Source organism: Drosophila innubila (genome assembly GCF_004354385.1).
Source record: "Drosophila innubila isolate TH190305 chromosome 3L unlocalized genomic scaffold, UK_Dinn_1.0 0_D_3L, whole genome shotgun sequence".
NCBI classification, from domain to species: Eukaryota; Metazoa; Arthropoda; class Insecta; order Diptera; family Drosophilidae; genus Drosophila; species Drosophila innubila.
In genome coordinates this window covers 12,871,498-12,894,074 of record NW_022995376.1, presented here as the reverse complement: position 1 = coordinate 12,894,074, position 22,577 = coordinate 12,871,498, and the positions used below count along the sequence as shown (strand labels likewise).

At 40.0% G+C, this 22,577-nt stretch overlaps 5 protein-coding genes across 7 annotated transcripts; 1 reads left to right on the top strand and 4 right to left on the bottom strand.

The window, feature by feature from the left end:
- Window positions 1-98: 98 nt before the first annotated feature.
- On the bottom strand, window positions 99-4,070 carry LOC117787504 (organic cation transporter 1-like). 2 transcript variants are annotated; one of them, XM_034626050.1, is made up of 6 exons: window positions 3,817-4,070; window positions 3,538-3,760; window positions 3,259-3,362; window positions 2,420-3,195; window positions 646-827; window positions 99-591 (listed from the first exon to the last, which is right to left on the bottom strand). In XM_034626050.1, the coding sequence occupies exons 1-6, from the start codon at window positions 4,026-4,028 to the stop codon at window positions 400-402; spliced, it is 1,689 nt and encodes a 562-aa protein (XP_034481941.1). In that variant the 5' UTR covers window positions 4,029-4,070; the 3' UTR covers window positions 99-399. The 2 variants fall into 2 exon arrangements, with proteins under 2 accessions (XP_034481941.1, XP_034481942.1); XM_034626051.1 differs by having other exon boundaries at window positions 396-535.
- A 476-nt stretch (window positions 4,071-4,546) lies between these two features.
- On the bottom strand, window positions 4,547-6,091 carry LOC117788136 (organic cation transporter protein-like). Its single transcript, XM_034626801.1, has 3 exons — window positions 5,250-6,091; window positions 4,920-5,101; window positions 4,547-4,865 (listed from the first exon to the last, which is right to left on the bottom strand). Exons 1-3 carry the CDS (start codon window positions 5,911-5,913, stop codon window positions 4,674-4,676), a joined length of 1,038 nt encoding a protein of 345 aa, XP_034482692.1. The 5' UTR covers window positions 5,914-6,091; the 3' UTR covers window positions 4,547-4,673.
- An 846-nt stretch (window positions 6,092-6,937) lies between these two features.
- LOC117788265 lies at window positions 6,938-14,080 on the bottom strand. 2 transcript variants are annotated; one of them, XM_034626980.1, is made up of 7 exons: window positions 14,032-14,080; window positions 12,168-12,502; window positions 10,113-12,105; window positions 9,642-10,046; window positions 8,124-9,585; window positions 7,967-8,060; window positions 6,938-7,897 (listed from the first exon to the last, which is right to left on the bottom strand). In XM_034626980.1, exons 2-7 carry the CDS (start codon window positions 12,484-12,486, stop codon window positions 7,557-7,559), a joined length of 4,614 nt encoding a protein of 1,537 aa, XP_034482871.1. In that variant the 5' UTR covers window positions 12,487-12,502; window positions 14,032-14,080; the 3' UTR covers window positions 6,938-7,556. The 2 variants fall into 2 exon arrangements, with proteins under 2 accessions (XP_034482871.1, XP_034482872.1); XM_034626981.1 differs by lacking the exon at window positions 14,032-14,080 and having other exon boundaries at window positions 12,168-12,747.
- Window positions 14,081-14,456: 376 nt separating this feature from the next.
- LOC117787472 (DNA polymerase eta) lies at window positions 14,457-17,962 on the top strand. The gene is made up of 3 exons (XM_034626014.1): window positions 14,457-14,985; window positions 15,049-15,545; window positions 15,611-17,962. The coding sequence occupies exons 1-3, from the start codon at window positions 14,551-14,553 to the stop codon at window positions 17,304-17,306; spliced, it is 2,628 nt and encodes an 875-aa protein (XP_034481905.1). The 5' UTR covers window positions 14,457-14,550; the 3' UTR covers window positions 17,307-17,962.
- Window positions 17,963-17,987: 25 nt separating this feature from the next.
- On the bottom strand, window positions 17,988-21,443 carry LOC117787473 (organic cation transporter protein). Its single transcript, XM_034626015.1, has 5 exons — window positions 20,992-21,443; window positions 20,692-20,932; window positions 19,380-19,483; window positions 18,357-19,308; window positions 17,988-18,297 (listed from the first exon to the last, which is right to left on the bottom strand). The coding sequence occupies exons 1-5, from the start codon at window positions 21,255-21,257 to the stop codon at window positions 18,115-18,117; spliced, it is 1,746 nt and encodes a 581-aa protein (XP_034481906.1). The 5' UTR covers window positions 21,258-21,443; the 3' UTR covers window positions 17,988-18,114.
- Between the last annotated feature and the right edge of the window lie 1,134 nt (window positions 21,444-22,577).

Below are 22,577 nucleotides of genomic sequence, written 5' to 3'. Positions count from 1 at the left end.
ATTGACATTCATTGAATGAGTTACAATAATAAAGATTATTAATTCTAATGAATGAAACAATCATAAACACTGATTTATTAGAAATCAATAACATTTTATTAAGGAAATAACATGATTATGTTTATTATTATAGATCTGCGTATTTCAATATGCTACTCAATAAGCACACTGCGATTAGATAAACACCTATAAGAACTTCAAATTTCGTCGACAAACAAATTCCCGCAGTCAAAAATAATTCTCTTATTACTAGAAATACATATGTTAATAGTATTCAGCAATCTTATATTGACAATTTGATACTTTCGTTTGTCATCCAATGCGAGTCTCAGTTTATAACAAATATTTACAATTCTTAAAAGAACCCAAGTTTGCCCAGTCATTGGCACTTTCAATTGATTAGACAGCAGTTTTTGAGTCTTCTGTTACTTTTGGGTGTTTCATCGGCATACTTCTGTCTAAGGCACGTGCTTCCTCTAATGTTGTAGGTAATACCTTATTAGCTGTTTCGGGAAAAAACAGGGCTATAACCGAACTAAGCAATCCAAATGTGGCAAATAGCAAATGTGGCGCATATTTATAGTAGTATATCTAAAATGTTAAGGCATTTGAAAATACATAAAATATTCCAATAATAATACCTACCAATAGAGGAGTTTGTGGCGCTAACATAGAGCCAAATCGACCCATCATAGAGCAGAAGGAGAGCAAACTATTCCGACAACTAGTGGGAAAAATTTCCGAGGTGAAGAAATATAAGACCATGAAGCTGCCGGTTGAAGTCATTTTTGCCAGAAAGTAGAGACCCCAGGAAAAAGTTGGATAGTCTGTAAATGAATAAAATATGGATAATGAATTTAAAAGATTAAAAATAAACTGCACCTCAATTAATTCGAAGCACATATCACATAAAAATCTGTAACATTATTACCTTACAAAGAAGTAATTATTTAGTGAAAACAAACCAGATTTTCGAGAGATATAAAGACTAGAAACAAGTTTCTTTTTTTTTGCTATAAATGGCGTTCTTGCAATAATACCTTGAGCTTATTGACTAAAATAATATATTTTGTGGAAAAAAAGAGTGTTAACTTAATTTCGATGAGAGCTTGAATATAACGGTATTCTAAAATTACTATTACTATTACTTGAAAATTTATTTACTTGTTAGAAAAAATTATTATGACTTGTAAAGTTACTAGATCCAATGTCTGACCAACTTCAATCCGAAATAGCTTTGTCAAAACTAAGCCGATTTTCAAGCGGAATTTCAATTTAATCATGGTTTGGCCTCTAAATTCATTCTGCATTTAAATTTGTTAACTTCTTAAAAAAAATATTTTTTTTGGAATTCGATTTTCATGGTAAGGGTACCCCCTATGAAATTTTCAAAATTGAAAATTTTAAATCTAAAGTTTTCACTTTTAATCAACTCCCTATATCATAATTAGTATAAAACAACACTTTAAACTTGATTCCGAGACGTTTCATTTTCTTGTCAAAAATCATGGGAAATCGAACAAAAATTTTGACATGTAAAGTTGCTAGATCCAATGTTTGACCAAATTCAATTTATCATAACTTTGTCAAAACAAAACCGATTTTCAAGCGGAATATCATTTTGATCATGGTTTGGCCTTTTATTTCATTCTGCATTTAAATTTTATTAAATTCTTAAAAAAAAATATTTTTTGCTGGAATTCGATTTTCATGGTAAGGGTACCCCCTTTGAAATTTTGAAAATTGAAAATTTTAAATCTTAAGTTTTCACTTTTAATCAACTCCCTATATCATTATTAGTATAAAACAACACTTTAAACTTGATTCCGAGACGTTTCATTTTCTTGTCAAAAAGTTACTTGTAAAGTTACTAGATCTAATGTCTGACCAACTTCAACCCGTCATAACTTTGACAAAACTTAACCGATTTTCAAGCGGAATGTCATTTTGATCATGGTTTGGCCTTTTAATTCATTCTGCATTTAAATTTTATTAACTTCTTAAAAAAAATTATTTTTTGATAAAATTCGATTTTCATGGTAAGGGTACCCCCTTTGAAATTTTCAAAATTGAAAATCTTAAATCTCAAGTTTTCACTTCTAATCAACTCCTTATATCATAATTAGTATCAAACAACACTTAAAACTTGATTCTGAGACGTTTCATTTTCTTGTCAAAAATCATGCGAAATCGAACAAAAATTTTGACATAAAGTTGCTAGATCCAATGTTTGACCAACTTCAATTCGTCATAGCTTTGTCAAAACCAAACCGATTTTCAAGCGGAATGTCATTTTGATCATGGTTTGGCCGTTTAATTCATTCTGCATTTAAATTTTATTAACTTCTTTAAAAAAATTATTTTTTGCTAGAATACGTTTTTTAATGTTATTGGTTACTAATTTGTAAAATCAACTCACCTCCATCCAATATCGCCATTGCTAGCAGTAAAATGGAACACGAGCTCAGAAAGAGACTCAACGTCCAACGTCGTCCAAAACGATGCATCAGCAGCGTTCCCAAAATGATTCCTGGCAACTGCATAAATCCTGTCATGATAAAGTTCTGAAATTTGTTGCCACTTAAGCCAATGGAATTGAGGGTTAAGCCTAGGGCTATTAACGTATTGGTGAACCATAAGAAACAGCATTGGGCAATGCGTAGGCCAAGTGCATTGAAGATCTGCCGGACGCTGTAGTGGCCATCAGTTGCCTCTGAATTGGCAACCAGCTCCCGATTCGTTTGAATCAATTCATTAAGTTGATCATCGGGAAGTGCTCGTTGATTGACACGTGCAACCTTACGGAGAGTCTGAATGGCGTCCTCCTCTCTCGACTGACTTAGCAGCCAACGAACGCTTTCCGGAAGATAGCAAATGAAAATCAGGTGCAGTAGAGCCGGGGTGTAAAGCACACGGAGCAGCACTCGCCAGTCCATTATGTAGCTGGCCAGGTAACCCATTGCTGCCTCAGCGAGGCCGTAGGTCAAACTGATCACCATTGCAGCCACTACACGATGCTTGGGTCCGACCAGCTCGATCGCCAGCAGAAACGCTGTGGGAAACAATGTGCTACCCACAGCCATATCCAGAAACTCAAAGGAAAGAAAGCTGTAGTAGTCAGGAGCATATGAGCGCGCCAGTCCACAAAGGGCGCTCAACACTCCTGTCACAACGAGAATCAGTTTGCGTCCATAGCTATGAGAGAAATAATATATTTATTTGAATAGATGTATTTGTATTATTTAAAGGAAACCTTACCGATCTGCCAAATAGCCTCCTAGAGGTATGCCCACAAACTGTCCAATATTATTTACTGTGCCCACCATGGAAAGTTTCCATCGACTCGAGCAAAATATGTTAAACTGGAATAATGAATCTAATTAAAAAGGTTCCACTTATTTATCACGGAACAAGTATGAAAAGTTCATTTAATTGAACTTTGTAATAGAATAGGAATTCTAATAAAATCAGCCATTTAAATTATAATATAATTATATACAAATTATTTTGAACTTTACTATATTTTATAGCACTCACCTCTGTGGCTATGGTGTTTTCGTTGTCCCTAAACTTGTAGCCTGCTTCACAACTAGCTTGGTAACTTTTGTTAAAATAAGGAGCATCGCAGTGTCCATCAATGCCAGGAATCGCCTCGTAATGCTTACATGCATCCCACTCTCCATTGTGCTCTGGTATCGTAAAGTTCAGCCAAGGCTCAATATAGCTGCTTTTAAGATCGTCGCATTGGCTAATATTGCACCTGATAAATAGAAGTATGATATGACGCAGCTATTAGATAAATTATACTCTACATACCTGTGAACCACATCGCTGGCTGTAAATACGTAGGAGATGGAATAGAAGGCGTTGCATATGATGGGCAGGCAGAGCATCACATAGTTGATTGTCTGAAAGCGTCCAAATTGTCCAATTGTAATGATCAGGGCATCCAGGTAGTTATCCTTTGGGGTAGATGTGTCTGCTGTCTTCTCCTTGGCAGCTTCTGACTTGCACTGTTGATTCTCCATGCTTCAATCAACGCCGTCTCCAGCAGACTGAGCACAGCTGTATTACCGAGCTCAGATCTAACTTAAGTGACTGATTCGCAATGCTGGGTAAGGTGGGTGGTGGGTAGATTTTCCACAAGTTTTTCGCACGTTTTCTATTAACGACGCGTCGGCATCGAGCCATAAAAGCGTGTCGCGGCATCTTAAACTTCATCATTGCTGAGTACTCAAAAGATCTTGAGTATTACAAACTCAGCTCTAATGCAGTTCTCACTGTTCTGCGAGGGCTAATGAACTTGAGAGCTTAATAAACGATTTCAATGAACGCTTTATCATACAATTTATGATTTTTTTAGTCAAAGCTTATGCAAGAATCTCACTGTGAGTATATAAGGCGAGAGATTCTCTAGCTTAATATTCTAGGGGTTCAACGGAAAGTTTTATTATAAAAGTAACATAATAATTACTATGTTCCGGCTTTTACTTGTTTGCTCACTAAGCAATGATTTATTATATAGCTCTGTTTTAAATATACAAATACAAAATAACATAATAACTCATACTTATTGATAATAAATGACTTATTTGACGAGTTTATAATTTGTTCTTAATTTGGTTGAATCGCTAAAGATATATGCAATCTTTCAATCTTTCACTTTATATGCTTTACACAGATGTTTTTGAGTTTTCTGCTACATTTAAGTGTTTCAGCGGCATTTTTCTGTCCTGAACACGGGCTTCCTCCAATGTTGTTGGCAGTCCTTTTTTAGCTGTTTCGGGAAAAAACATGACTAAACCCGAATTAATCAATGCAAATGTGGCAAAAAGAAAATGTGGCGCGTATTTGAAGAAATCCGCCTAAAATAAAGGAAGAGCTGTTAATAAATACGATATTTACTTTTTAACACATACTAATAAAGGAGTTTGCGGAGCCAACATATATCCAAAGCTACCCACCATGGCGCACAGAGAAAGCATACTATTTCGGCAGTGGGTGGGGAAGATTTCAGCGGTAACGAAATACAAGGTTATAAAATTGCATGTTGATGCCATTTTAGCCAGAAAGTAGAGATACCAGGACATATTTGGATAATCTATAAATAAATAAATGACATTATACAATGTTATTATTTTGCTCATATGATATAAATAAAAAAATATTAAATTTTAAATTTGTTCTTGCAAATTGTAGATAAGGAGATACTACGATTTTACTCTTGTGCATTCTTCAGTTAAACTTACCCATATCTAAGATAGTTATAGCAATCAGTAAAGTTGAGCAGGAACCCATAAAGAGACTCATCGCCCAGCGACGACCAATGCGATTCATCAGCAGTGCAGCTATTAGAATTCCTGGCAGGTCCAGAAATGATGTTAAGCTGTAGTTCCTAAATTTATTGCCACTTAAATCGTTCAAATTTAAAATTAGGCCCAGACCAATCAACAAACTGGAGAACCATACAAAGCAACACAGATAAATACGAAGACCGAGGGCATCAAAGATCTGACGGAGGCTGTAATGTCCATCATGTGCCTCCGATTGAGTTACCACCTGGCGATTATTTCGCCTCAGTTCTTTGAGTTGTTCTTCGGGCAACGGTCGCTTATTAACACGGGCAATCTCACGCAGTATCTGAATGACCTCCTCCTCCTTCGACTGACTCAGAAGCCAGGGTATACTCTCGGGAAGCCAGCACAAAATAATCAGATGCAACAGTCCTGGAATGTAAATCACCCGGAGCAGCAAACGCCAGTCAAGGATGTAGCCGGCCAGATAACCCAAAGCCGTTCCTGCAAGACCGCTAGTCAATGTGAGTACCATGACAGCCATCACCCGATGCTTGGAACTGACCAGCTCCATGGCTAACAAAAAGGCAGTGGGAGCAAACGTGCTAACCAGGACCATATTCAGACATTCGAATACCAAAAAACTGTAATAATCGGGGGCATTTGATTGAGCAAGTCCACACAAGGAACTTAAAGTCCCCGCTGCAACGAGTATTGACTTACGTCCATAGCTTGAAAAAAAACATATATATAAATTAATGTAGGGATTTTTATGACTTTGCTAGAATATCTTACCGATCTGCCAAGTAACCACCTAGAAGATTACCCACAAAATATCCAATATTACTGACTGTACCCACAATGGAGAGTTTCCATCGATCTGTACAAAAGATTTCAAACTAAAAGAAAAGAGCTAAAACGGTAAGTATAACAGGTAATAATGCTAAAGTCGAGAACTCTCTTCAATCTTACCTCTGTGGATATGGTATTTTCGTTATCCATAAACTTGTAGCCTGATTCACAGCTAACTGTGTGACTCCTGTTAAAATGATGTCCTTCACAGTGTCCATCAATGCCGGGCATCGCCTCAAAATGCTCACATTTATCCCATTCACCATAGCTCACCGGAATCGTAAAGTTTAGCCAAGGCTCAATAAATTTGCTGTTAAGATTATCACATTGGCTGATATTGCACCTGAAATATGACGAATAATGTGAAAATTACACATCATTAGGTAGATTGGGCTCAACTTACCTCTGTTCCACTTCGCTGGCAGTAAATACGTACGAAAACGTGCTTAAAGCACTGCATATTATTGGGATACAGAGCAAAACACATTGCAATATCTGAAATCGTCCAAATTGCCCAAGACTTGAGATGACAGCATCCAAATCATTATCCTTTTTGGAACCTGATTCTACTTCATTTTCCTGAATAGTTTCTAACTTCAACTGCTTAATTGCCATACTTCTGTTTGTACCGTGCCAAGTTGACTGAATTTCGAATTATTCATGTCGACTGGAGTAGAATGGTTATGCACACGACTTGTAGCGTCGACACACGCCCTCAAAGGTAATTCCAATCATCTGAAACAAAATTACTGCCTGCCCAATTGTAGGGCTAATAAATTTGACAGTAGGCGTTTTAACATACAATTCGTATTCTTTTATTGTTAAGGTATAAGGTATGCAAGATTTTAAAAAATATCACTTAATGTTGGAGTGTATGTGTGTTTGTGTATATGAGATAGAGAGACTGTTTTGTTAATAATAAAATATATAATATTAAGATTACTAAAGCTTGCTAAATTTGAACTTAGGTATACATACATAAATGTCACAAATTAGAATACAAATATTTATTCTGCAATAAATAATTCAATTGGTTCAGCCCTTAACTGGTTTAATATGGCGTGCCACTAGTGAATACTGCATTAGAGTGCCTACAACCTACGTAAGATCATCGTAAATCTAATCTAAAACAAATACTATTTTTACCATAATGTTGCGTTTGTGTCAAACAAAAATATCAGTAAACACTGCTTAGTTAGAAAGGTTACAATAATAACTAGATTCATACATATATGAATATGTAAATATATATAGTGCTGTATATAAAGTGATAATAATATAATGGTTTCGCTAAACTCGTAAATATGTCACTAAGTAATATCAATCAATCTTTTCAATTCGCAATCTGATAATTGTTCAACAAGTTAAAAAGAGGAATGCCCCACACAATCGAGGCTAAACCTAGGTTACTCATAGATTATACATAGGATTACTGGTTGCATCAAACAACTGAGTACCCGTCGACTCAATCATGGAGCGTAATGCAATGCTGCGTTGTTTAGCCACAGCTTTCCGTAATGTGAGCTCAAAAACATTATCCTCATCAATGTTATCCATCGGTAAGTGCTCCCTACTGTTCTCTGGATGCTCAGGTGTCTTGAAAACCAATTGCTCGTGTTCGTACAGTACACAAGTTTCCGCAAATTCCTTGGCAAAATATTGCGCTGTATTCCGATTCTGTATGACCTCGCTAGGAAAGCATTGCAGCAACTCTTCAAAGCTGAGCTCCGTTACCAGATTATTGAGTATCTCTGTATAGGTAATTAAAAAAATATGAATTAATTTAAAAGCTCAGTTTGATAAATAGAATTTTAGCCAACCTGCAATATGTGATTTCCAATTCGGCAATGTGTCCTGTTTGCTGAGTATCTTGCGCAGTAACGACTCCCAATGTTTCGGGGTGAATCCGCAAGACTGTTAGATAAAAAAAACAGTGATCAGATGCGGATTATAGATGTGAGAATATAAACGGTTTACCTTGCCATATTGCCACAAGTAAGCTGGACAAAAGCTTAGCATATAATTTATTGCCAAGTTCTTTGGCAATATTATCACTAAGAAGCTATCAATGCCCATTAGATGCGGTGCTTTTTGTATAAATGCCAAGAACTCTGAAATGATTTCACGATCTACTTTACTGGAAGCCAACAGACTCTGAATCTTGAGAGTCAAAGTCAACAATTCATTGTGCCAGCCTGTAAAGCGCACCTCGAATTCGCCCTCATCCTTTTTAGGATAGCTAAAGTCACCGCGCTCAAAGGGCGGCAAACGATTCAAGTACTGAGGTCGCTCGAGCAGGCAGGGAATGGGTCGAACATATGCATTGATATGCCGCTCAAATTCTTCGCCCTCGGCTAGCTTATAGTCCGGAATGTAGGGCACAAATATTAGTTTGTTTGATAGAGGATCATTGGCATTGCGTACACTTGGCTTCGTACAGTAATTCGGCGCTAATCCTGCCATATAAGCAATGCATTCCATTCGCAGATTTAGGAAATCCTCTCGACTACTCTGTTGCTCCACATCAGCCGACTGCAGATCGGTTATGAGATCACTGAGGGACTTAAGGCGACCCATATACATGCGAAACAGTATTTTGAGGCCCTTCAGATTAGTGGCAGCCAAATCATCATCTGGTTGCGGTTGAGATAGCGAAGCATTTGAGCTACGCTTTTGATAGGGTGATCCGCCTTGTTGATCCTGCAACTGATCATAAATAATACGCTGTTGGCGTCCACTTATTGAACGCTCATCCGGCGCAGAACTGGCGCATGAACTAGACAAGGATTGGACATCCGCTTCGCTGTGCAGTGAAGGAGCACGCGAACTGCTGCATTCCTCATCGTAGTCATCATCCAGCTGAGGCGGCGTTTGCGAGCGCACTTCATGTGGTTGCAGCGATGAGCTGACATCGTAGAGATCATAGTAATAGACTTGTAATATGCTGACAAAGACTTTTTGCGATGTCTGATAGCCCTTCTGTCCAATGTGTGAGGCAATGTAGTTAAGAAACAGCTGCAGCACCACATCTAGCGTTATACTGTGCTCAATGCATAGCGCGTGTATGAAGGCATCACTTATAGCCTCAATCAATGCGGGTTGTTCGTTGGCCAGCAAAATGGTCTCACAGAAATCCGAAAAGGAAACAATGGCACTGGGTGTTGGCGTCGATGTGCACCTGCCTGATGCTTTACTCTTTGACTGTGTAACTCCACGACGAGAACGCTTGCGAGCAGACGACATTTGGGAGTGAGTTTGGTTCTCCGTTTGCTGTCGTCGTTTGTAGAGCACGGTGCTGTCATCGAAGAGCACGTTTTTATTCTTAATTAAAGCCATTGCCAAACTACGACGCGTTGACTTGGCTATAATTTCCTGGGCCAGCAGATAATTAGACATGCGACAAGCCGTCACAGCCAATAAAAGACTTTCATCAGGTGTTCTTAAAAAGATTGGGATTAGTTTTAAATACCAAATGATTATTTAATTTATACTTACAGCGTTGTCAAGTACTTCAGATAGTTGATCAGCTCGCCACTCATGGAATCCGCCACAACCGGCGAACCAAGCATTATCTGCGGTATGTCTGATGGTGCATGTTTGACAAACATGTTCAGAAACTCCAATGAGAGCGGCACCTGTCTATAGCCCTGCTGTAAGACACGGGCGGGTGTAAAATACGGTGTCACTGTCTGATGCAAGAACGATGACTTCTGGCGTTCCGTGCCTAGTCCAAGCAGAAAAAGCTTTACGGTATAGATCAGACCAACCAATTGGGCGGTTTCCACGTCCTCTTTGCTGTCCTCAAACTGTGCAATATAGTTGTTGAAAATATCAACCAATTGCAACTGGCACATTTTATAGAAACCAGTTGCTTGCAGATAAACTTCTTGCTTATTAGAGCTGTCGGTAAATTTCGAATAATTAATAAAGCACATTTTCTTTAGGCAATGGCAAAAAATTACCTACCGTATTGAAAAGTCCGCCAATTTCCTGCAGTTGGCCATAAACATTTTGCGCAGCTCCTGTTCCCTGTCTGCAATGAGACGCTCACCTTGGAGTGTAAGACTCAACCTTAACATGACGTGTGCCTCTTCCATTAGATCATAGAAATTTGAGTGGCTTGCACTGCGATATGATTCGGCAATGCCCTCAAGATCCTCAATAACGTGCTCAACCCTAGGCACCTCCAGACTGTATAGCGTCCACTCGTTCACCACCGAGGACTGAGCGGCCGTGCTGCTACTCCTCAGCAAACTACTGTGCTTGGCCTTAGCCTCAGCCAGTAATCTGGCTGCAATATTGCGTTTAACTGTCACCACAGCCACCTCACCCGTGCTTCGACGCTTGTGCTGCTCGAGCGCTGCATTTGTGATCAACACCAGCTGCTCCCGATTAACGCAGACAAACTGCACATGCATGAAAGCAGCCAGTCCGATGACGGCAATAGCTGAGCTGACATCTGGCGACGACTCCTCCGGGAACAAACCGCCAATGCTTGGATACTCAAAACGATTATGAAAGAGCTTATGGCCAATACGTGAGGTGTGGGTCTCTACCGACTCCGAGGTGACGGCATAGATGACATAATCATTGAGATGCACCTGCAGCACGGGCGCTGTGAAGCTATAACTGGCCACTGGCTTTTCGTTCTCACTGTACCACTTCCCTTGTGCGCAGAACTGATACAAATATCCATCCACACTGCTGGCAACAAGAAGAGCATGGCCAACACAGCGCTGATGCTGCGATGATTTGAGAGTGCGGCGATTCGCATGCTTGAATGTGGTCACTGCGCTGGGCACCTGCTGATTTCCCATATCGTACTCATCATCCTCCTCGGACTGCTGCTCGCTGTTGCGCTGATAAATGGCCTTCAAGTCCATGCAACGCAGTATATCCAAGACTCGCGACTGCGGCTCTGATGATTTCATGCAGATTTGAAGCAGTTTACGCACGTCATACTGCACGGAGGCATCTTCCAAAGCAATGCTTCCTCCAGCTGATATGCCTCTCACATTCATAGCCTTCGCCTCGTTGATCAGTTTAATTTTGATGTCTGCTGCTCGTTGTGGCGTTATGGTTATCTCTTGACTATTGTCCTCCTGTCCGCCAAATCGACTGCTGCCATTTTCACACTGATCCCACTGAGAACGTAGGTCGGGCTCAAATTCACGCCCATAGGCGTTATTCACTAGTCTTGCCACATTGAAATCCAATGGCGTACGTCCAGCTAAACCTGGACCGTTGACCAACACCGGCTTGGCGCTGCTGGAGGATTGCAGGGAGTCGCTGTCACAGCTTTGCTGACTGTGCGTGCTGCTCACACCCGCTGCACTCGCTTTACTGCCCAAGCTGAGGGACTCCGACAGAGGCTCATCGCCAGCATAATCGTTATCCAGGCAGCTCAAGTCATGAGCTGTCGCCGTGGGTTTGTTGGCCAGTGCATCTACCACTTTGAAGGCCACACAATAGCGATGACTCAAACAGGCAATGACATTCTCGGCCAGACATAGACGCAATGGCACAAAATTCAACTGGACAAAGAACTTGAAGGGCAGAAAGTCAATGAAGGAGAACCTCGGCTGTGTGTTCTCATGCACACACTGTGTGTACTCATAGAGATAGATGCGATCTCTGCTGCTCACGATGATGTTTCCCGACGTCTGACAGCACTGAACTAGCTCAGGTGGACTGCGCAGTGGCAGCTCAATCACATCAATACTCTCCACCAGCGGCGTCTTTGGCGTTGTCATCGAGGCAATCCGTATTGTAATGGGCAGCTCGTTAAGCTTCGCATCGGGAAACTTCCAAAAGTTGGCATAGACGCGCACAAACATCTTGGTATCATCCTCAGAGCAAACAGTGTTGCTATTGCTGCTCGACGTGCAGCTGATGCTGGTGCTATTCGAGTGAACCGGACTGCCAGCCTGTTCCCTTTCGAGTGTAAGCAGATATTTTCCTGCATTAAAGGAGTAGTTTATATATGTGATTTAGCGTGCTTTGAATTAACATTGAACTCACCCGCTTCACAGTATATCAGTTGCACCACCTCACCCACCGTGGCCAGCGTGTACCTGGCTGGCATGCGCTCATCAATCGCTTGCGGTGGAGCAGCTGCATCGCCCGCAGCCACAGCAGCTGATTGCTCCTCCTGCGGCACATACTCCTGCGGTTCTGATAAAGACTGTTGTTTCCCAGCTATGTCATAGATCTCAATGAACTGCTCGGCGCTGCTGATGGCAATGCGATTGTTGCCAATCAAGGTGGCTGCCAGGATGTCGCCATTGAGAGCATATGTCTGCTGCTTGGCAAAGTTGTAGGCCTGCAATATCTTCACCATGGCAACGATGTTGTGACTGCAACCGAATCGCAAACAGAACACTTGAAACCACAATCAAATCAAATGAAACTTTGCAGTGCGACTTAATGCGATATAACGCCCAAGTGACTTCATCGTCTGGCGTTCATCCGAGACTGTCTGACTGTACGAGTTGCTAGCTTCTGAATACCCCCAAAACTGACGGCGATGACGACTGTCTGACCGTCTAAGTGTTGACGATTACCGAGACTGAGTGGGTTGCTTCTGCAAATAGCGGGGGGCTCGGTCAAGTGGCTGTTGTTGTTGCTTTTATCGTGGGCATGAACCATTAGCATAATTGTGTACTTTTGTTATGCTGGGGAAAGGGACTTTTGTAGAGTAGTTCTAGTAGAACTAGTTGAAGGTTTGTCAGCTTGAATTACCACAATTAAATTGAAATAAATTTTAATAATTCATTTTTCATAATTTTTAATTTATATGCGGGTCACAGACGCTAATCAAGTACGGAAATACTCAACAGATTATCATTTATTTTAAACAGGGGTATTCACTATTATTTCGAACAATAATTAATAATGGCACCATAAATAATTTTAATATTATTAATTATATTATTATTGTTAATATAATAAATATTATTTAAATAATATTAAGAGTATTTATTAATTATGAAACATTAGTTTTGTTAAGATTCGAATATTTTCCCACACTCTTATATCAACTTACAATTTTAATGTCAATAAGAAAATAGTTGTCCTTGTCAACGGCTACTAACTAACACAAATCGTTAAGTGATTTTTGATGGATATAACATGTTATATTAATACAGGTCAGTGCTGCACCTGCCACATCCGCTACTCTTAATCGTTTACTATCATAAAGCAAGCGAAATTAGGTCACAACAATATTCGTATACTTAAACACACCCCCACACCACACCACACTAACTACCATCATCAGGGGGCATCAGGAGCTGTCACAGTATTTGGGCATGCAATAAATATATATAGCTGCCACTTGACTTTGGGCTGGGCAGCGTTAACGTGAGTTTGCCTAATTAAGCCATAAATTGGGACACGTAAAACAACACTGGATGAATCGAGAGTGTCAAGGAATGTTAACTTTGAATATGACGCACCCACAAAGCCAATCCCCAACCGGCGTATTTTTATTTCGGCTGAGCTACTAAAACCGAAACCGGAAATAGAGCAAAATACGACACAGAACATTCTATTTTTGACCAGTGAAAGGTTTTAAGTCAAACGCAAATCAATAATTACTCTGATAATAAATGCGTGCATTAACCCAAATGAATAAATCTGTATGTATGCATGTTTGTATGAATGAATGTGTGTATGTTATGTTGAGTGTGTGTTGCATTTGGCAGGCGGCTTGGGAAAAAAATCAATAGTACAGCGGTTTGCCAAAAGTTTATATAATAAGCCACAACTATAAAAACACGCAATAATCGCATTTAGTTGAGATATTTACATGGTAATTGCAATTTAACGGCACGCATAATTATTATTCACAATTAGCGAAAATTATTCAAAGTACTTATCGTACAATTTATATCACAGCAGATATAGCGGCGTTTCGCTCAGTTTATATGGCCAGAGTTAAAATCCACATATTTATTTATTTTTATTCGCAATCACGAGTAAAATGAAATGATTTTATTTTTAAATTCACTAATTTGACAAAATCCGCCTGTTTACATTTTTTCCACGAACAGCGCTGCCCACTAATTAAACTAAATCTGCCTGTTTACATTTGATTAAAAACAGCGCTGCCACATTTTCAATAGACAGAAAACAGCTGACTGTCTGAATTATGGCAGCACTACTACGTTATGCACATGATACTGTTGTCACTCTCGCACTTATGTAAATTTGTTGCCGACTGCTAATGCCTAAATTTAACGTGGTAGTGCTGCCATCTTCTCAATTTATAGTATTTACCAACACTGACAGACTTATTATTGTTGTCTCTATTGGCGGCAATTGTTGATTGCGAAATTAAACGCGCAATTTCAACAAATTGATTTAAAGTTAAACTCGATATAATGTAAGTTGCAGTGTAATCATGAGTAATTCTACACGTGCGTTTGTTGGCATGCAAAATAAATATGATCGTGTTATCCTGCTTGTGGACATGGACTGCTTCTTCTGCCAAGTCGAGGAGAAGCAACAACCGGAGTACAGAGGCAAGCCTCTGGCTGTGGTGCAATACAACGCTTGGCGCGGAGGAGGTATTATAGCTGTTAACTATGCGGCGCGCGCCAAAGGAGTGACTCGTCACATGCGCGACGATGAGGCAAGGGAACTGTGCCACGACATAATCCTCTGCAAGGTGCCTAATATCAGGGAAAAGGCGGACACAAGCAAATACCGGGATGCGGGCAAGGAGGTGGCAAATGTGCTTCAACGCTTTACTCAGTTGCTGGAACGCGCATCCGTGGATGAAGCCTATCTGGATATTACGGACACAGTCAACCAGCGAGTGGAGCAGTTGCAAACGGTGACAACTTATTGTTTAATTATGTATTCAACTTGCCAATCTTAACTCTTTTGTATTTCACAGGGCGCCTTTGCGCTTAAGCCGCAGGAACTGGTCAATTGTCATGCCGTCGGCTATGACAACATTGGGGAATATGTAAACAAGATTACAAATCGATTTGCCAATCCCTATATGGATGATGAGCGCTATATGCTCTCATACGATCCCAACGATTTGCCCGCTGTCCGGCAGAGCGACCTACGTCTGTTGATTGGCGCCTGCATTGCGGGAGAGGTGCGTGCGGCAGTCAAGGAGGAAACTGGCTACGAGTGCTCGGCAGGGATTGCCCACAATAAGATATTAGCCAAGCTAGCGGCGGGCATGAATAAGCCAAACAAACAGACAATTCTACCGCTGGCGGAGATACCCGCGCTCTTTGACCAATTGCCCGTGGGAAAGATCAAGGGATTGGGTGGAAAATTCGGGGAGACTGTTTGCGAGACACTTGGTGTCAAGTTTCTGGGTCAAGTGCTCAAATACAGCGAAACAGAACTGCATCGCAAGCTGGACGAAAAAAATGGGTAAACTTGAGATTCTAATTGTACACTTACAATTGCTCTTCTAATGAATTAACGTTTTATTTCAGCACCTGGCTACATAACATAGCACGCGGTATTGACCTGGAAGCGGTCACACCACGGTTCTACTCCAAAAGTATTGGTTGCTGCAAAAAGTTTCCCGGTCGCAACAATATAACAGGTCTGAAGTCATTGCAACATTGGCTTGGCGAGCTGGCGAGCGAGATAAACGATCGCCTGGAGAAGGACTTCATAGAAAACAATCGGAAAGCGAAGCAAATGGTTGTGCAGTATGTGCAGGACATAGACGGCGAGGAGGTGGCCAGCTCCCGATCCTCACCAATCAATCACAGCGATCAGGAGACACTGGCGAGGCAAGCGTTGGAATTGATCAAAGCCAATACAAAGACATTTTTGCGTACCGGAAGCGAGGCGGCTCTCAACAACGCCATTAAGTTTCTGGGCATCAGTGTCGGTAAATTTGAGACGGCATCCAACGCGCAAAATAGCCTGCAAACAATGTTTGCCAATCAAGCGGCCAAGAAACGTCGCATCAGCGTCGAGGACGGAACAGAGAAGACAACTGTGGAACAACCAAAACCGAAACAAACTGAAGAGGCTAAAATGAAGAGCTTCTTTGCGAATTATTTGCAAGCAAAGAAGAGCGATACAAATGTAAACGATAAATTGGAAGCGATTGCAAAGCCTATGGAAACTAAGGAAGAATCCCAAATAGAGAAAGTCGAACCTGAGACTCTACCAAATATAGCAGAAAATAAGTCAGTTGAAGCTGATGCGCCGTCCAAGAAAAGCTTCTTTGAGCAATACAAAAAAAAATTGATCGAGGTCTCCGTTGCACACGAAAATTCGGAGGACAAATCTGCACCAATTTCAACGCCGCCGGAGTTGAAGGAAAGTTTCTTTGCCAAGTATTTGCAAAAGCAAAAGGATGAAAACAAAGAGACAGATCAATTAAATAAATCTGCCGAAGATAACGACTCGTCTGATATGCATGACTTGGCTGCCGAACTAGACGTGGTCGAACATAGTGCCCCAAATGATCAGGAGCAGGCAGAACTACAAGATCAGGAGCAACCCTCAACATCGAAACGTAAATTTCAGCATGTCAATTCGACAGATTCAATTTCAACCAGCGACTATACGAGGAGTTATGCTGAGTACGCACTGCCCGAGCTACGAGCAGATCTCATCAAGATGGTTAAATGCGATGAGTGTGGCGCTCAGATACCCGACGATATCAAGGCACTACAAACCCATCGGGATCATCATTATGCCCAACAGTTGAGTCGTCAGCTACGCGTCGAACAACGCGAAGAAATGCAGCGAAGTCGACTTGAAACCACAACGACAACAATAACCTCACCCACAGTTAAGCCTGTGCCGGCCAAGAAATCAAAGAAGAGTAGCGGAACAAACACATCAACTACCACAAAACCTGTCAATAGTATAACAAAATTTCTGACCGCCAAGCAGCTGGAACCACCTACCCGCTCCAGTGATGCAATCATGGAACTCTGCAATGAGTGTAAAACCTACATTAAAAATGTGGATATGCCAGAGCATTTGGATTATCATATGGCCAAGAAACTGCAGCGTGAGCTGAACCAATTGGAGGTACGAACTGTAGCACCATCGAGCAACAAAAAGATATCGCCAGCCAGTTCCAAGAGGCAGCTTAATAGTACTCTTAACTGCACGGCGGGTAACAAATCCATCACACAGTTCTTTACCCAAAGCAATTGAAAATGCCATAAGTTACAAAAAACAAAGTATTCAATGAGAGTTAACAGATAAGAGGAAATTTAAATCAATGTATACGAGTACAAACAATTATCAGTTAGACACGATTTATTCATCCAGTGCCTCCATAATATAAATATAAATAATTACAACGATTATATCATAGGATTTTTTTTTATGTGAACTAATTTAATTTTTTTTGAGATGTTAATAGCAGTACTACGTTAAAACTTTTTTTTTGCTGCTGTGTAGTTATATTTCCTTGTCTATAGGGTCATTAAGGCTGGAAAAACTCCATATAAACAAACAGCGTATTTAATCCGCGGTCGTTTCGATTAAAAAAATGTCCACTACAAAAATAAGTACTTATTTCTTGGTACACATTATTTTTATCATTAATTATCAATATTTGTTGGAAATGTTAAAAACTAACTACAATATAGTTTAAGTAACTTTATAATTTAAAAAAGGCGTTTCTGAGCCCAAGAATTATGCAGGTTCCAGATCATGCCACATATTGCCATGTATTTTTTCTGTCTGTTTCTAAGCAAACTAATTTCGAAATATTACTGATAACCTATCGGATCATTGTAGTTTGAGTTGTAGTCTTGATACGTTTGCTTAATTTTACAAAAATCTGAAACTCACTAAATACTTTGCTATACATTGAATAAATGATTGATGTAGTTCTAAAAATAAATGTGTTTATTTATATGGTATATTTTATGATACTATATGTATAATGGATATGTCTTTCAGCTGTCTTGTGGTTTACTTAAAACTATAGTTACTAGTCCTATATTGGGTGTATCTATGCGGATAGATTGAGCTCCTGGCCCTTTGAAGGCTTCTTCTTGACCCCAATGGCATCCGCTTCCTTTAAAGTTGTGGGCAATACAAGATTTGTGGTTTCAGGAAAGAAGAGCGTCAGCATCCCGCTAAATATGGCAGCGCAAGCGAACAGAATGGCAGGAGCATTTGCATAATACTTGGCCTAAAGCAAGAGATAAATGTGTTAGTAGGGATGTTGGATAAAGAGTTACTTGAACTCACCAAGAGTGGCGTTTGTGGTGCTATCATGGAACCAAATCTGCCCATCATTGAGCAAAAGCTGAGCAAGCTATTTCTCAGATTGGTGGGAAAGATCTCCGAGGCAAAGAAGTATAGAACCTGAAAACTGGCCGTTATGGTCAGCTTGCCGATCAGAAAGAGGACAAGTTGCAAAACGTGCTGATCCCCTCCAGCGAAAATGGTGCCAATGCAGCAGAGGCCACTCAGCAACATAAGGCCGCACAGGGAGTAGCGTCTGCCGAAGCGATCCATGATCAGAAGGGGCATAAAGAAGCCAGGAATCTCCACTAGCGCTATGTATGCGAAGTTGTTGTACTTGTCACCGTCCAGCAGGACGACATTCAAGCTGAGTCCGTAGTAGACTAGGACGTGGACAATCCAGCACAAGGAGCAGTTGGCAATGCGCCATTTGAAGTTGCTGAATGCCTCACGAATTGGAAATTTACTCTCCTCGGACTGTTGCAGCTTCTCCTGATTTGCAATAACTAGCTTGTCCAGAACACTCTCCGACAGCTTGCGCTTATTGACCTTGGCTGCTCTGCGCAGAATATTCTTGGCACGTTCCTCCTTGCCGACACTCAATAGCCAGCGCACGCTCTCAGGTAGGATCCAGAAGTAGGCGAGAAGGATGAGGGATGGCGTGTAGGTGATCTGCAGCAGAGTTCGCCAGTTTTGATAGGCCTTGGCGAACATGGCCACAGCAACCTCTCCGACGGCATAGAAGACGGTTATAACGCTGCAGGCGAGCACTCGCCGCTTGGGACCCACCAGCTCAATGCCGATAACAAAGCATGTGGAGTAGAGGGTGCTGCTCGTCACATTGTCCAGAAACTCAAAGACCAGGAACCACACATAACTGGGCGAAAAGGAACGCACAATTCCCAATATGGCGCCCAAAATGCCTCCCAACGCAATGGAAAAGCTGCGACCATAGCTAAATATGTTAATGAAAAATTCAATATTAAATTCAATTAAAGAAATATTAAATAATGTCGTAAAAATTACCGATCAGCCACAAAACCCCCGAGCGGAATGCCAAAGAATTGTCCGATATTGTTTATGGTGCCCACAAGTGAGAGTTTCCATTCATCGTCGCAGAAAATTCCGAACTATAAATAAAGATGCCGACAGGCCATTAAAGTACAAATTTACACGACGATATGATATGACGATGTGACCCAACAATGCAAATATAATGGAAAAGTTTTCGCCTTAAATTAGTGTGACAATAGATTTATTTCGCAGCTCACTATTCACTTAAGTAGCCAGATTGTCTGCGACTTATGTGATTCGTTCTTATTTGCATATCTAATCTAAAATGTTTTCATACTCGCAATTGCTTTTGCCCCTGAAAATTGTACTCCAGACACAGTCCAGACTAGACCTTAACCAGTGACGTATTCTTCTTATAACTGATGAAACTTTGTATCTAGCTATATAGCTTATCAAGTGCACTTAAGCAATTGCTACTTATATTTATCAACATAAACAATGTTATCAACTGAATTCCGCATATTTTATTACTGGTTTTATCGCCTTAACTGGGGCTTATTAAATTTAGAGAAGTCATTTAAAAAATCAAATCAGAATGACCAATTGAATGAGCTTTAAAGAGATTACAAGATATGAAAATAAAACGGTTTGTTCCCCTGCGTGTTTTCTGATCAAAACAATATTAATTTTATGGATTTAAAAGCGAAGACTTACTGTTTATTATTCTCATTGCCACAGCTGTATTATGCATTTTAAAAGTATTTTAAAGTTGTGTACATATTTAAATAGATGTATACAAAAGGTACAGTGAACTATTAGATGTATGCAATGTAATACATATTCATTAAAAAATTATTGTGTTGCATCCCTGGTTACACCTTAATTGTATCAAGTGCTAGAGTTAATCAGTTGTTGGTCTGCAGCTGTCTATTCCGTTCTTATCACAAATATTTTATCGGCTCAGGCCGAGTATACTATACATCTGACCAACACTGATCGAATAATTATCAAAACAATGTCTGCCTCGAGTATGTTTAGGTTTTCCTAGTCATTGAACTCATAAATGTTTTGGATAAGCAATCATATTAAGCCTAATCAATGATTACCAGACCTATTCAACATTTGACACTTAGTCCGTCCGTCATTGCTGAACCGCTCCGTCAGCTCATAAAAAGTCGGTGGGTCCAGTGTTATGTGCAGAAATCGGATGACTTATTATCAAAGTCCATGTTTTTCAGAGTCTGCTGTTTATTGGCTGATAAGTCTTGGGGGCCCCAATCGTCTCGTTGACGTGGTTAATCGCGAATGGGACTTTGATACTCACGTCATTGGAAATGGTTTTTTCTTGATCGCGGAAGATGAATTCATTACCAGGACAGCTCTCAATTGTGTCCTTATTATAATTGTTGGCTATACAAATGTTCTGAAACTGATCCCAACTGGAAAATTGATTATTTTCATAGCGATTACATTTGTCCAGATCCTTGCCATGCTTAGGTATGCTGTACTCCGTCCAGGGCTCGTCGTATCGACTCTCAGGACTATCGCATTCTGTAATGTTACATCTGTTGATTTGGAGTAGTTTTAGATGCCGACTAACTCACTAACTTGAGGCAATATTCACCTGTGTGTCACCGTTCCAGCAGTGAAAACATAAGTCACGGAGAACATTGCGTGAAACATCATGGGCAAACAAATCAAGAGAAATATCATTAATTGAAAACGTCCAAACTGGCCAATATATTTCAGTATGGAATCGAGTGTAACATCTTCTGGATCGGCATTGGAATTAGTTATTGCAACTGATGGGCTTTGTGTTTGTACTGTTGCTGTTGCTGTTGCCGATGGTGGCGATGGTGGCGATTCGGAAGTGTGTTCCATGGTTGTCATTTGTTTACCAAAATGGGTATAAAAATTCGTACATTTACTAGTTTATTTATATGCGCACGTTTTTAGTTTTTTACTTCTGCCAAGTTTATTTTTAAACCCGCGCAACTTTAACGTTGTTCACGGCACCGAAACGCGAGACACACTGCGAGCATGATCCACAGCCCCACAACGATCGGCCCCCAATGTGGTGTGGTCGTGTTCTCTGCCGACTCCGGCCAATTGTAAATTGGCCTCTCATTAGGCCCTGTCCTGTCTGTATGTTGGTGCTCTCCAAAGTGATAAGATTACTCAATCTTGTACTTGACTTGGTACTATAGTTTGAGCCTATACAACTTTTGATTACGATCGTGTCCCCTGATGAACATAATCGAAATGTGTCGGCGTTCTATTGGTAAATCGTTGTCGTTGATGGGATCGCCAGTGAAAGTGATTGTGATTGTGATTGTCTTGCCTTTCATACAAAGTCCATTCAGAGACAACAAAAAGCGATTAGCTTCGGAATTACACAGTTTCGCATTGAGAATTCAATTGGACGGGTATGTAAAAAATTGTGATGTACCATGTAATACAAAGTACTCGCAATGATCTCTTTTAATTTTTGAAATAAACACGAATCTCTTAAGCTTTCTAAAATTGTAAGAATAATGCAGTTAACTTTCTAATTAAAAACATAGAAATTTTAAAAATATACCCAAATATTTTATTTCTGGTAAGCAAAATTTACGATGTGTTTTCAAAAATGATGGAGCTTTTTATGACATTATAATACTATTTTTAAAGTTTCATTTTCGTAAATTAGGGCACAGCCGCTTTATAAGGCATTTAAAGTGTATATTTATATAAATGCATTTAATTAAGTACGCAAATGCGTAATTATCATTGTTATTTATTACTTGCTTCTTGAGATATTTTGGATCGATTTTGTGAAATATTTGTGGTACTTATGTATATTGTATATTTATGTACTAAAACCTTAAATTTGGCAGCTTCCCAAAATAGATAGAAATAAACGAAACCAATGCATATTTAGTAATGCAGTTTCACAAAACAAATCATTAGAAATTTCTAAAAAGTTTGAGACTTGAACGAAATGCTGATTTTTAACTGATAGAAAACCGGTTCAGCCTTGCACGTACTATTATTAACTACTTACCTGTCATGCTCAGTTCTAGACACGTCTGTGAATTTTATTTTAATTATTTACGTACAGTTTTACAAGTAACTATTTAAAACAGTGAGGTGAAAATTAGGGGGTTTTTTTACAGTTATCACACGTGACCAACTAACAATTAACTATTACAACACTTTTAAAGATTAAAT

Bases quoted from the DNA above. Each gene is read 5' to 3' on its own strand.
- LOC117787504 (XM_034626050.1), bottom strand. From the start codon at position 4,028: ATGGAGAATCAACAGTGCAAGTCAGAAGCTGCCAAGGAGAAGACAGCA. The intron at 3,363-3,537 runs GTGAGTGCTATA...TCATTATTCCAG, and splicing joins AAAACACCATAGCCACAGAG to TTTAACATATTTTGCTCGAG. The intron at 592-645 runs GTAGGTATTATT...TTAACATTTTAG, and splicing joins CGCCACAAACTCCTCTATTG to ATATACTACTATAAATATGC.
- LOC117788136 (XM_034626801.1), bottom strand. From the start codon at position 5,913: ATGGTCCTGGTTAGCACGTTTGCTCCCACTGCCTTTTTGTTAGCCATG. The intron at 5,102-5,249 runs GTAAGTTTAACT...ATTTATTTATAG, and splicing joins TATAACTATCTTAGATATGG to ATTATCCAAATATGTCCTGG. The intron at 4,866-4,919 runs GTATGTGTTAAA...CCTTTATTTTAG, and splicing joins CTCCGCAAACTCCTTTATTA to GCGGATTTCTTCAAATACGC.
- LOC117787473 (XM_034626015.1), bottom strand. From the start codon at position 21,257: ATGACAACCATGGAACACACTTCCGAATCGCCACCATCGCCACCATCG. The intron at 19,309-19,379 runs GTAATTTTTACG...TAACATATTTAG, and splicing joins GGGGGTTTTGTGGCTGATCG to CTATGGTCGCAGCTTTTCCA. The intron at 18,298-18,356 runs GTGAGTTCAAGT...CTCTTGCTTTAG, and splicing joins CACCACAAACGCCACTCTTG to GCCAAGTATTATGCAAATGC.
- LOC117787472 (XM_034626014.1), top strand. From the start codon at position 14,551: ATGAGTAATTCTACACGTGCGTTTGTTGGCATGCAAAATAAATATGAT. The intron at 14,986-15,048 runs GTGACAACTTAT...TGTATTTCACAG, and splicing joins GAGTGGAGCAGTTGCAAACG to GGCGCCTTTGCGCTTAAGCC. The intron at 15,546-15,610 runs GTAAACTTGAGA...GTTTTATTTCAG, and splicing joins AAGCTGGACGAAAAAAATGG to CACCTGGCTACATAACATAG.
- LOC117788265 (XM_034626980.1), bottom strand. From the start codon at position 12,486: ATGGTGAAGATATTGCAGGCCTACAACTTTGCCAAGCAGCAGACATAT. The intron at 9,586-9,641 runs GTAAGTATAAAT...AATCTTTTTAAG, and splicing joins CTGAAGTACTTGACAACGCT to AACACCTGATGAAAGTCTTT. The intron at 7,898-7,966 runs GTTGGCTAAAAT...TTACCTATACAG, and splicing joins TTGGAAATCACATATTGCAG to AGATACTCAATAATCTGGTA.